Here is a 14116-nt window from a genome sequence, read left to right as displayed (position 1 = left end):
GTACCATTTTTACGCAAACACTCATATGCAGATTTTCCTATTAGTAGTCATTCTGTGTGCATAGCATAGGCATGCTGTATTGAAATCCTGCACTCAGTGACAAGGCTGAATTACCAGCTGCGAAAGGCTGCTCCAGGGGGCGTTCACTGCTTGTCAATTTTTTTTTTTTTTTGTAATTTGATTAATTACAATTTTATAAGGAAATTTGCACAACTAAAGTACAAGGTGGGTCCTGCATTATTTCTTAATGGCCTCTGTCTCGCAGAGAGTCCACCTGTCAAAATGTAGTCTTAATATCTTCATTGTTGTAGCTTATATTGTGCTCACATAGCTGACGAAACCTGGGGCCAGGTGGAATTATTCAGCACTTTGTGTGTCTTGTTCTTGATGGGAGACTAAACGTGACGGGCTATACACACAAAGCACAAAGGGAGGGAGGAAGGTCATTGATGATGTTGAGATCAGGGCTTTGTGGGGGCGATACCATCTGTCGCAGGACTCCTCTTTCTTCTCGTCATTGAAGATAGTTCTTTATGACTCTGGCTGTATGTTTAAGGTCGTTGTCATGCTGTAGAATAAATTAGTGACCAATCAGATGCTTCCTTGGTGGTATTGCATGATGGATAAGAATCTAAACATCTAAAGTGCCTGAAACATTTTCACATTACTGTATATATTGTACTTGTGGTTTTCCATTTCCCCACTCAATTACTTAGAAACCAGATCGACTTTAAATTACAGTATTTTCTTTAAGTATAGGCAATCATCAGGACGTGCACACACATCCATACAATCTTTGGGAGTGCTGGGTAAAAATAACCTGCACAGTCTTCTCGTTAATTTTCCTCCATACCTGAGGAACGGTTCATTTTCAAACATTGACACAAAGACTATAGTGTATGGCCGCTTTTGTTATTGTTGCATGATAATGAAGTTGAAAGCAGACGCTGATAAAAATGATTTATAAGACAGACGTTACATTCATTATGTTTTTTTTCCCCATTTGAATTTGAATTATCAGTGTTGCTTCGTCATTCAGTGTCTCTCAGCAGCAGCCTCCCATGTAAGAGCATCCTTGAATGCACAAACAAGCTTCAGTGCTTGTAAAGCATTGCATTTATTTTTCATGTTTGCAAGTTTTAAGACTCTGAAGGTTGATTTTAAATGGAAGGAAACCAGCAGCTGCCTGGAAGGTTGGAAATGAATCAAAAGTGTTACGCTTTAAAAGAGCCTCTTTTGAGTGGAGATGGACCTTAAACAGGATCTAAACTATCAAAAGGCATCTCAGCTTGATCTTTTTACTTTTGTGTCACCAACTCTCTCTGATTTTAATCCACAGGTGGGTAAGATCCGCAAGACTGCAGCCCGGAGGAGAGAGTATCACATACTGTTCATGGTTCTGACCACAGCAGCTTGCTACCTTTTGTGCTGGATGCCATACGGTGTCGTGGCCATGATGGCAACATTCGGCCCGCCCAATATCATCAGTCCTGTGGCCAGTGTGGTGCCCTCACTGCTGGCCAAGAGCAGCACAGTCATCAACCCTCTCATCTATATACTTATGAACAAACAAGTGAGTCAGCAACATGCATGTCATTCTTTGGTGCTGCATAAATTCAAAGTCAAGGAGAATTTGACATGTACAACAGCTTTATTTACACAGTAAAAAAAGACAAATTACAACAGCCGAAATCATACAAATGGTCTATTTAAATATCAATTCAAGTGTAATAAGAAGACAAATCAAAGTCAAGAGGAACACCCTAAGGCTGTTGGGAGTGAAACAGGACCTTCACTCTTATTGTGTTCACTCATGGATGCTTCTTTTTTTCCTCATATCCTCTTTTCAGGGATACTGCAGGAGGGAGATGTAGAAAATAAAACTTAAATGTTAACAATCCTTCAGAGGCAGTGTGGTGCAGCATTTCCCACGGAATAAAAACAATATGTAAAAAATAGGCCTCAAGAGTTAAGAGTGGACAGAAAGAGGCTGTGAGGGCAAAACTTTATGAACAGAGTTTTTTCTCTTCTCACCACTTCGCCACTGGTCAAATATAAACTGTCGAGTTTGTGTGCAATGTCCTTTTTTTAAATACTGACAGTAAAATTGTCTTCTTAACCAGGATTAAAAATGTTATTAAATTCTACCTTAAGCATCTCAGAAAGAAACAATAGCACCTTAGAAGTCCCGCTATTACTCTGAGTCCTCATCCCACGTTTAACCCACTCACTAAGACGTAATTAAAAATGGAATTTGGCACAATAATAAGATGCAAAGATGATGATGCCAGAAGCCATTGCACTTTATCAAGTGCCCTAAACTAACTATTAATAGCTGCACCGCAGCTGAATGTGATTTCCCCGTCCACAAGCATGCATTAAAATCTGCAAGACACCACTTAAGGAAAAAAAAACAAACAAACAAAAAAAACTTATAGCACAATCGCCTCTCACAACATTAATGACAATGGTGTCTACTTGCAGCACAGTACAGCACAGACAGTTTAAGACTCTTAGCCCTGATCCTGATTTGCATGCTCTGTGCATTGGAAAGTAATTTAAGTTATTAGAAATATACATGTACAATATATTCAGGGTTTTGCACCTTCAGTGTGTTACAATCACAAGCAATAAAACATTTGATCGTTTATCTTGGCAGAGAAACGAAAACCTACAGCAGAGCTAAAAGGAACTGCATGATTCAAAATTAACGCGGAATCTCTTTAAGCTTTAAAAATCATTTGTTAAAAAAAAACAAAAAAAACAATGTTGTTACAGTTCTCTGTAACAGTTGTTGACTTAACCGGGAACCTTGTTCCAAGAATCTTTTAATCTTTTTACAATCCACCCCAAACTGGGGCTGGGTATCAAACCTCAGTACTTGTTACATTCTGAGCGAAATGCGTCCACAACATCGAGTATCAGAAACTGTCGAGTAGGGCTGGGCAATATGTAGTGCACCTTGAGACCACTTGTCAATAGTCAGATATTTCTCCCAGTCTAATATATCTTGTTGTATTAGGCCTTAGTTTTAAATACTGTTAATCAATAAGAAGAACTGCTTTATGCCAATTTTGAATCTATAGACATTTTGCATCAATGTGATGAAGTACCTACGTTTGTAATGTATTTAATTCATTGAATTAGTCAAAAACCCATCTGGTTATTTCATCTATATAAAGTTTCTCAATTGAATTTCTAGAAAATCGAGTATATCATGATATACATATAGTACCATGATACAAGATTTTATCCATATAGCCCATCCCGACTGTCAAGTATCAAAAACTGCAACCAAATACTCGGTCAGATGCTTGGTACTTTTTAAAAAGAAATCAAATATACAAGTTTAAAAAAAAAAACTTCTGTAGAAAAAAGGTTTTCTAAAGCGTATTGTTTTGTCATCATGAGCTCAGGTTTTGTATTTGTACTGGCATTGACAAATTCTGAATGATACCCAGTCCTAGTCAATAGAAAGCTATGCTAAGCCCCAGAATCATCTACGTATTATTACTACTATTACTACAGAGCCATCTTCCTCAGCGCACATCGGACTACTCAAAGCAACATTTCCGTGACATGTTTTATCAAACCACCACCAATTGCACACGTACGTTTCAGAGAATAGCACAATGTTGCAATAAAAATCTCTCTTATAGGCAAGATTTTTCTGCATGTCTGCAGCAAAGAACACAAACAATCTCGCTCCCTACACTGAACAAATACCTCTTGAGCTAGCCGCACTGATTCACGGTAAAGATAAAAAAAAAAAAATCATCCTAGCCGGAGATGAAGCAAATCTGATGATATTACTGGTTCACATTCCTCTTTTATAATCATCTCCACTCTGAGCTGTGGACAGGTGCAGACCAATATTAGAGGATTCAGGAAATATGAGACATTTATAGTTGTAGGAAATGAGCTTCAAACAAAGGAAATAACCCTGCAATGAGCTGCACATACGCAAACTTCAGTGGTGAGCTCAGAGGGGGGTTTGGCCTTCAAACGCAGTTGTAAAATTACATTCAATAAAGAGTGAACTGACTGTCGAAAACAGGGGCTGGTGGCTGCTGAGGCAGAGATGAGAATCCCCTGATACAGATCACTTCAGCAATATCAACTGCTCCGCACCTCTCTCTTGGCAATTAAACTCCATGGTACTGCAGTCCTGCCACAGTGTGCACTGCATGTATCTCAACTGTCACAAGGCAACCCGAGGAAAGTGTTCAGTTGACCACTAGGCACAGGGTTACGGCTGTTCTGAGCACCGGTTAGTTCTGGATATCCATTTTGGCCCCGTTTACTTTGATTTAATTATTCCTTCAGCTAAAAAAAACAAAAAAACAAACATATTACTGCACTGTAAGTGAGATGAATCCAAAAACCAGAGAAAACCTTCCTGTGGGCATTAAACTGAGAGTCAGGCTTGTTGACAGTGAAAGAGGAATCATGTGAATAAGTGACAACCTGCTGGTTGTTTAGGTGGCATGCACAGGAGAGTAATTTCGTATTGAGCTTAACAACATCAGTAATGTGAAAAAACCCCTCATGACAACACAAAACACAACTTCTGATGTCCCAAGGAGATACCAGAGGAATGTCAAACAGGAACACCTGCTGCAGAGCGATGTAAAATATGACAGTCAAACACTGAAACTGTCTTTTACATTGTGTGTTCTGCATGTGTTTCATGTAAAAGAGCATGTGTATATTCATGAGTGTGTGTTGCATTTATGACATTCAGCGTGGATGACTTCTTTGCTTATTCACAACCCTTTGGACCAGTAAAGAAAAAAAAAAGTCACAAATATCCACCATTATAAACAGTGGCATTTCCTTTAAGTGGAGAACCGCCCAAACTATTGAAAAACACAGATTTTACACCATTGAAACACACCCAGTTATTGAAAATTCACTTGTCTATCTAAAAACATTGATCTGTTGCTACCCTAGTCAGCTCCACAGCTAACGTGGCTCAGCTAAAGCAGAGAGATGTGTCTTTTTTCTGACCCATCTTGGAGACTCTTCCTGCCAGTCTCTGGTCAGGTAAAACATCTTGATGAAAACAAGTTCTTACAGAGGCCTCCATGTTGATCCCTCCCTGAAGGGCTATGGCTTATGTTCTTCACCGGTCTAATTTGAAACTTGTAATCTCCAGCCTCCTTGTCTCCAGTGGCTTTATTGCACCTCTCCCTTAGTCAGCCAGTAAAGGCCAGAGTATATGTGTGTGTCTGGGCTCAGAGGATCAGGTTTCATATCTCAGATGTCACAGTTGACGGTGTTGAAGCCTGGTAGAGTGACCCGTCCCTTCCTCCTGAGGTCGCTCTCAGGACCTGTGTTAATCCGCTGGATCAGACTCTTCTCATACAAAAGGGGATGGTAGGCACCCAGTGTACAGGCAGCATCGTAATAACGCTCATGATAGTGGCACAGGTCTGTCTGCCTCATGGAGGGAATGTACTCATACACGTGCACCTGCTCGCACAGCGCCATCATCAGGAGGATTCCTGCAATGGCAACAGAGAGAGAGAGAGAGAGAGACCAGATCAGGTGATAATATTTTTTAAAAATTGCTTTAAAACCCATTGACTGCAAACTAATCCATTGAGCCTTTAAACATCAGTAAATCAATACAACATTAAGTCCAAGACAAGTATAGTTACAGAGGCGAACAACGCTGATGAGAGCTGAACCAAAAAAATTACAGCTGCAGGCTGTAAAACCACAACAGTGAGTAAAACGATGCTGAAAGGCTCTGCAGATCATTGTTGGTTCGTCATTAATAGCCACCCCTTTCACACACAAGTAGTCATGTAATCCATTGTTAAATATAAAAAGTATTGATTGTAGCTGCTTTAAATGCAGTTCGCAATTGCTACTGCAGCTTCCAACTGTGAATTACAACAGCAGGATAGATATGGCAATTCAGTCTCATTATCAGTTCATGAAATCTGAGCTGCTCTGGGCAATTCTTGACGTACTGGATTGGCTATGATTGATTTCTGATCAATTTTTTTTCATGTAATTTAATTAATTTGACCATAACTGTATGGTCTTGCAAAGTAAACAAATGTTTTCAGCTTACTACCCATGTACACAGCCTACCTTACGGATAGATAATCTCAGTTGGGGAAATCTAACCAGGAAGCGTGTGACAGTCTTCCTCAAAGCCTGCTACATGTGCACCTTTGGTGAAGGTAAAGGGTTAGGGATAACCCTAACTAACTACACTTACAATGGGTAGTAAAGTGTAAATGTGAAGTTAAGTTGTGCTGAAAAAGAGCATGCGTGCTCAGCAAAACCCTCCTTTAGATGAAGATAAAAAATAGAACTGAATACATAATAAATGAAGACGGCCAGTTTGCCTGCCTCAGCAGGCTCTGCATGGTCCCTTTCACACCGTGTGACATGTTGCTATCACAAAGAGCAGTTAGCCTCCGCAAACATTTTGTTACCTTTCGTTGTTTTTCATTCCACCTTGCTTTGTACCTCGCTGTTGATTTCTGTTTATCATTTTCTCTCTGATAATTGTTTTTCTGCTCACACCTCCTCCTTCTCCACTGCTGTTTTCCAGCTTGATAACTCACAAATAACCAAGCCAAATTCTTCCTGGAGTGTGTTAAGCTGGTCATGTTGGCGTGTGTTGAATTACTTAGTTACAGCCCTCTCTATGGTGCTTCTGTTTGTGAGCCAGTTGGCACTGCAACGTTTTCTTAATAAGATCCAGAAGTTTGACCACCTAATTTTCCTCAAATTTTCCTTTCTAGAACTTATAAAACACATTAACATATAAAATATGAATAATTCAAAATAAACTCTCATCAGTAACTATGTATACTAGAAATCTTGCTAGCTTTTACAACGCAATCCTACAAATCAAATGGCAATGAAAACATGTTTTTCCAGTAACACGTCACACTATCATGAGGCTTTTTAAAGTAATTTTCATTTTTCTGTAATTTATTCCACAGTTTTATTTCCATTTACTTTAGACTGCTTTACACATTTTCACATGTAGATAAGTCATTAGAATAAGCAAAATAGTGCTAAAGTAATGTCCAAAATAGCATAAAAACTACATGACAAAAGGCACCTTTAAATTACTTCATTTGTTGCATTCATCTTCATCAATGTGTCCCATTTAAGTGCAAGCAGTGTTGAAAAAGCCCTGCTTCAAGGGCTACAAATTAATTCTGATGCAAATTAATTTAATTTGCATAAGGTGAAGAAAAAAAAATGGCATCATGACTCATTCCCTTGTGATATTCAGGAAACACCGAACAAGCATTTATTCTTTAGAGAGCAGCTCTCAGAACTTCCCAACTAATGTGTTAAAATACCTCGAAGGTCAAACTAACCACTAAGAGTGTTAGAGGCTGCCTACTCTAACAGTGCAACAGGCTACGAGGGGACCATTTTCTCTTCCCGAGCGGCAGTACCAGTTGTCTGTGAGAACATGAAAGTGCACTAAAGCATGACTTCTTCAAACTCTACACATATCTGTACCAACGGCCTCTCTGAAAGTGTGAATCCGAGGTCAATCTACCTCTAAAGTTGTCTAATTTTGAGCAGGTATGTATTTACAATGTCTTTCTGTCCATCTCCTCCTCAGTTCTACAGGTGTTTCCTGATTCTGTTTCACTGTGATCACTGGTCAGCGGACAACTGCAACACCTCAATGCCCTCCAAGACCACAGTAATCCAGCTTAACCGCAGAGTCTACAGCAACACGGTGGCTTGCACCGCCCAGCTCTCCACTGACGCCCTCCACCAGTGCAGCAGCACCCCGGCTAGCAAGCACACAAACCCCCCTGAGCTCCCGACCTGAGCCGAATATCCTCCACATGACCAGACAGAAAACAAGTCATGATGAAGCAGAATAACTCATCTTTAAGGCCACACTTACAACATGAATTACAGAAGAATAAGGACTAAAGCATTTAGAAAGTAAATGTACTTTACATGTGAGCTTGTGTTTGTACAGAAAGGATTCATTTTGTGTCACGAGAGTTTAAGTTTTTTACATGTACAAGACACAAAAATGTGCAAAACATCTGTAGAAGTGTGTTTTAAATTCACAATATGGCCAAATGTATGTGGACAAAAGAACATTACACCCACAAACATTTTAATTTAAAACCACAGCATTAATAAGCTGCTGTAACAGCGGACAACTCTTCTCAGAAGGTTTTGGAAGCTACAGAGATTTGCTCCCATTCACCCACAACAGCATTAGTGATGTCGAGCACTGATGTTAGGTGATAAGGTCCAATTCTTCCCAGAGGGAAGAGGGAAGGGAATGTCCTTCCACAAACTGTTGCAACAAAGTTGGAAGAACACTGTTGTCTAAAATATCATTGAATGCTGTAGCATTAAGAAAAACTGCCCCTGACCTCACTAACATGGACACGAACCTACTTTTGGCCATATAGTGTATTTAACCTTTGTTTTATAAGTCTATGTGTCCAGTATTTCTTTCATATATTATGTGGTTTATATGAGGTACATTAGTTTTAAGGAACGTACCTGTCAATTTGATCATTTCCAAAGCACATTTTGTCTTTATCACATTGGAATCAGGGTGACAATGAAGGTTCGAGAATTTATGGTCGAGACACTTGTTTCTTAACGAGAATTTACAAGTCCGGGTGCACATTAACTACAATATGTTTTGAGGTTTAAAGTCCCTCCTCCTCTCAAAAATGTGTTTTACTTACTGTTGCTTCACTTGAATGTTTGAGCTTCACTGTGCAGAATGATGTATGTGCAGAGTTTGACACTAGAAGACTGATCTCACACTCATCTGCTGTAAGTGGACAGTTTCTCAATGCTCACCATAAGTCTGAGTTTACGGTGTTTTCCTACAAGCATGATTTATGACATTACAGCTTGTTTGGAGCCAGTCATTGTCAATAAAAAAATTATGCATTTAATGATCAAAATGACTTTCAAATATACATTTTATGCTGGCTGAATTCCTTTTTGAAATCCTGATTGTGTTTTTCCCCCACCACCAAAACAAAAACCTAGTGCCTATTCTCTGTTGCTGTGAGTTTGTCATTGCGCTGCTGTAAATGCCAAGACTAGTCAATCATAGATTTGTGCGTCTTCTATCAGTGTCCTCAGTGGATTGATGTATTCATTTAGCTTCCTCCTCTTACTTCACCCTCTTATCTGCTATGACTGTAAATGTTGCAGAATCCGAAAAGTGCTCAGACTAAGAACTTAATCTAAATTGAACCTCATTCTGGCATTTATTTTATTTATTTCTATATGTGTATTTGTGTTGTTCCCTCTTTTGATATGGTTACTTTGTGTTATTATTGCATGATTCTGTTGCATGTTTTTTGTACATTAAAATTGATCAGAAGTCATGGAGAGAGACAATTATTTACACCTGTATTCAATTAAAAAGTAGGTATATTTCAGTGTATCAGGTTGAGGGAAGGCGACCACAAGGAAGGGGGATATGGGATGCCAAATGGCTTATATATCACCTGCATTTAGTTTCCCATGCCAGGAGGGGAGAGACCACTTTACCACACTGGTCTGAGGTGGGATAAAAGCCATGATGTTTGAAGACAACATATACTGTATGACCAGCCAAAGAATAATGGCGTGCCAAGAAGATACCAAGCTGACGGCTGATGGGAACCCATCCCGCTCCTGAGCAGACGGCTGTGATACAAGAGCTACGTTGAGGAATTGGCAAAAGCTTCCTGAACGTGTGTGTGCGGGTTTTCCACAGCAGTCGATATATTGTTTAGAACCTCTCTCTCCTTTGCCCACAGCATGCAAGACCAGAGAAAAAGGGCTCTTGTTCTTGGAATGAGACAAACGTACAGTAGTGGCGACATCTTGCAAATATCAAGCATATTTCATAGGGACAAGACTTGCTCTCAACAGGCGGCTGCATCACTCAGAAGCAGCGGCGGCTGTCCTCACTGCGGGGAGGCCAAATGTGTATTCTGACAATCTGACTTCAGCTTCTTCTGGAAGCTAATTTAAGATTCACCAACCCCCAAGTGAATTTAAGGGACAGGTATGTATTTCATTGTTCTAATAAATATCATCGCTGTGGAAGAGAATCTTTGTCTTGCTGTATTTCAAGAGACTTGAGGTTCTTGTGAGGGCGGCATGAAAACACAATGAACTCCACGACTCTGAGAAAAAGGCAATTTTCTGAAAATGACGGGAGGCTCTGATGTGTCAGAATACTGCCAACTTATTTCTGACCCTTTTCTAATCATCAACAGCATGAACGTGTCATGCCTGTCTCTATGGCTGTGAAACAGAGCAGCAGAGATTGTGTGATATTTTCACTTTGACAACAATGAATCCATGAAATGTTTGGAAACCTCACATGCCTAGACAGTGCTATAAAACTGTGTGCAAACTGCTTAATTATTCACTTTAAAAGAGGAGTTAAAGGATCATTTTGGTTTATTTCAATCTATTTCCCATAAATGCGGCCATTGTGGCTCTATGGGTCATGCTCACTTTGCACTTGGCCAGCTTTGTTATAGAGATTTGGGGAAACCGGATTTTTACATGAATCCTTTCAAACGTTTGTCTCCAAGTCAGACCAAAAGTAACACAGAAACTAGCCGCCTGGATCAGCCATTACGGCATTATGGTCATTAACACATGAACATAAACACAGAAAAAAAAATCTAATTAATCTGAAAGTGAAATGATCAAGTGTTGGCAGGCAAAGCTTGACTTGTGACAGTGCTACAACTCCTTCTGTGTCTTGAGCATAAACCCACTGTGGCATCTGTGCCAACAGTGCACAGTGCCTCTCCTCCCTCTTGCAGCCTTAATGACTACCTTTCATTTCTTCAGAAAGACAAAGACAAAAGAGTTGCACATCAACCACTATTTAACATGAAGCCATGACATCCAAATACTAGAGGAGCAACCAACACCCAACTTACTAATTTCCTTTAAAACAATAGCTTTTGTTTCTACAGTGTGGAGGTTTAATGGACTTATTTTGTACGACTTTCTACAAAAGCGGCTGCCATATAATGTAAAATAATGAGTTTGGAAGAAAACAGGCCCATTTGCAGTCATTCAGCAGTGGGTGAACAACAACAATACAGGCTCAATAATGGATAAATCCCTAACAACAGCAAGGGGGACTGTGTTTGTGCTTTATTGAAGGCCGGTTCTTGCTAACAGCTGGGTTAAAATGAATCTGTACAAACTGCATATAACAGATTTCACAGAAAGCAGTCTAATAATATGTGTAGGCTGACATATAAGTACAATGAAAACAATATAACTGACATCATTTCATTAATAAGGATGTAGGCAGTGAAGCCTTAAAATTCAGTAGGTCTTGTTTTCAATGTGAAGCCCTGCTGCCTTTCATTCAAGCCACCTCGGTGACTAATTTACTCCAGTGTACCAGAATACAGTCACATGCAATCCCAGAGAACCAACGCAGGGCAAAGGTTGTAATACAGCCAGTCTGCTTAACCATGTTTAATGAAAGCTGATGATCAAACAGTGACCTGTTTGTCCTCTGCAGTTAAATTGTGCTCATGTGAAATCACCTGATGTCGTCTATGGTTGAATGTTTTTGGGGTTTTTTTTATTCTATTCTGTTTTGATGCTTTAAATATGCTTTAAAAACTGATGACCAGTAGATATATGTATGTTAGTCTACTGGTGTGTTACCATAATTGATTTTTTTTTTTGTGATGTGATTTTTTCTGTGTGTTTTTTCTGCCAAATATCCACTTTTAGTTTTTAGCGATGCTAACAGCATCGGCTCTAGGGACGGTCAGTCTGTCCAGCACTTTGGTTCGGACTGAAATGTCTCAACTACTACTGGACGGATTCCCAGGAAATGTTGTACAGACATCCTAATGGCTTTGATGATCCCTTGACTTTTCTCTAGTGCCACCATGGGGTTCACATTTGTGGTTTTAAGAACCTGAAAAACTAATGACATTCTAAAACTAAGATTGGGAACATAGCAAACATTATATCTGCTAAACATCAGCATGTTTGCATTGTCATTGTGGCCATAATTACAAATAAACATGAAATGCTACTTTTGCTAAAAATATAGTTGGGAAGGAGGCAATGACATACAAGATTGATGAGCTCTGGTAATCTGATGTGTCCCACATAAAAAGAATACCATTATAACCGACCAGTCTGATGTGTGTGGTTATTTTGTAGCAGCCTGGTGTCATTTGCATGTGATTTAATCACATTGCACTAAGGGAGAAGGTTTTCATACAGAATAAAATCAGCTGTGGACCGCAGAGAAAGAATCACTCTTTATGTCCATAAATGCAGACCGCTTTACAGACGTTCCTGCTTTAATCAGATTAAATGTTATTTTTTAATGCAGACTGAAATGCATCTACTGAATGGAGTGTTTAATTAAAATGGTTTGTTTACATTTTAAGCATTATTCTGTTAATGCTGTGCATTTGCTTAACGTAATATTCCAGTTAAGTGACAGATGTCGTTCTGAGATATTTATTCTAGGCACAACTTCTCCTATTTCCACCAAAATACCAACAACTCTTTCTTTGGGCTGCCTCATTTGAATAAACCTCCCACCTCACTACGCCTCACAGGGGGCACATTGAATTTCAAGGTCAAACTGACCTGTGTGCTGCTTGTGCTTGAGCTTGTTTGATACTTCTGCCTAAACATTATCTGAACCTCAGAGACCTCCATTATTATTATTATTATTATTATTAGTAGTAGTAGTAGTAGTAGTAGTAGTAGTAGTAGTAGTAGTAGTAGTAGTAGTAGTAGTAGTAGTCTTTATTAAACAAGATACAAAAACATTAATCTCAACATGAGAAGAGATGATTTATGCCAGATTTAGCTATTAGCTCATTTCCATCTGCAGTCCCTGGGCAGTTACACACAGAACAATTACCAGACACCAAAAACATGAATTTACATGCAACACCATGACAGAGTCTCAATCACACTGACGATTATACAGACAAATGTACAAGCACACATCAGCATATAAACACCAGCATATTCATCCAGTACAACTATAAAATTATAATTCATTACAATTAAAAATCAGAATCACGGTCAAATTAATGTCGACATGACTGGTTGCTTAGTATCCTTTTTTTTTTTTTTTGCATCATCAGGAGAACGAAAGTCTGTGCGAGTTTTAAGCTCAGCTGGACGCATATTACAGTGTTTGATGGCCGTGAATGAAAAAGCAGATCGTGCAAAGGCAGTCCACCACAGTCAGTCTAGTCGGAGAGAAATCAAGTCTAGGGACTAGTTTCATTTCTTTTGTTGCTAACATACAGTATATACTAATTCCATAACAGAAATTTGATAAGTACAGCAAGATTGCTGCGATAAATAAAAGAGTTGATTGTGTCTGGCTTTATTGTAATACAGCAACAGAATACAACTTTAAACAACAGAGCTAAAAAATAAATGTGTCTCTTTTAGGCATAGTGTGTGGCTTGTTTTGTACATTAAACAACAATAATAATAATAATAATATTCAGGATGACATAATTCTCTAAATGGCACTAAGAACAAGTAAAGGGAGGTACACAAAAACTGAATTAGAAGAGATTAGGTCATTTTTTTTTGTTAAACTTGACAGTGCAGATTCCGTATTACGCTGTGTCTTCCGCATCAAACATCATTGTGACAACCCAACATTGCTGCAAAACAACAACAAATCATTCTTGATGAGTTCATTCAATGTTAAGAATGGACATAATACCGGATACCATTGAGCAACCGTAAGAATAATGGTCTGTTGCTTAGAGATAAACAAGGGCCTGGGCCGTAATTGGATATTTTATGTTATACAGCTGACACCATTTTGAAACGTCTGAAAATGATGGTGGAAGAGGCCAACATGAGATGTATAATGACATGGTGGCGAGTTTCCAAGATGTGCTTACAGTGGTCACATTCCACCCCCTGCACAGATGTTCTCTGTTAGACTGTGCACTGTGCATACTGAAGATAAAAATTTCATCATGACTTAGAGTGTGTGTTTGTGTGTGCATGCGCGCATATATCAGCTCCAGGAGGAGGCAAGGAAATGGAAAGATAAGAGTACAGAGGCAACTGCAAAAGAATACTGTAGATG

At 39.1% G+C, this 14116-nt stretch overlaps 2 protein-coding genes across 4 annotated transcripts in view; one reads left to right on the top strand and one right to left on the bottom strand.

Moving 5' to 3' along the window:
- The window catches only part of tmtops2b (teleost multiple tissue opsin 2b), a 29542-nt gene extending 20212 nt beyond the window's left edge, over positions 1-9330 (top strand). Inside the window, exons 3-4 of the mRNA XM_042426618.1 lie at positions 1340-1573; positions 7613-9330. Coding sequence (XP_042282552.1) covers positions 1340-1573; positions 7613-7828 — 450 coding nt within the window. The 3' untranslated portion in view covers positions 7829-9330. The remainder of the gene's footprint in view (positions 1-1339; positions 1574-7612) is intronic.
- The window catches only part of st6gal2a (ST6 beta-galactosamide alpha-2,6-sialyltranferase 2a), a 64946-nt gene continuing 52462 nt past the window's right edge, over positions 1633-14116 (bottom strand). For all 3 annotated transcript variants that reach the window (XM_042426614.1, XM_042426615.1, XM_042426616.1), the window contains one exon: positions 1633-5507. In XM_042426614.1, the coding sequence (XP_042282548.1) occupies positions 5260-5507 (248 nt within the window). In that variant the 3' untranslated portion in view covers positions 1633-5259. The remainder of the gene's footprint in view (positions 5508-14116) is intronic.

Source organism: Thunnus maccoyii, chromosome 11 (assembly GCF_910596095.1).
Source record: "Thunnus maccoyii chromosome 11, fThuMac1.1, whole genome shotgun sequence".
In the NCBI taxonomy this organism is placed as follows: domain Eukaryota; kingdom Metazoa; phylum Chordata; class Actinopteri; order Scombriformes; family Scombridae; genus Thunnus; species Thunnus maccoyii.
The sequence above is the reverse complement of the archived record's forward strand: the minus strand, read 5'-3'. Positions and strand labels throughout refer to the sequence as shown.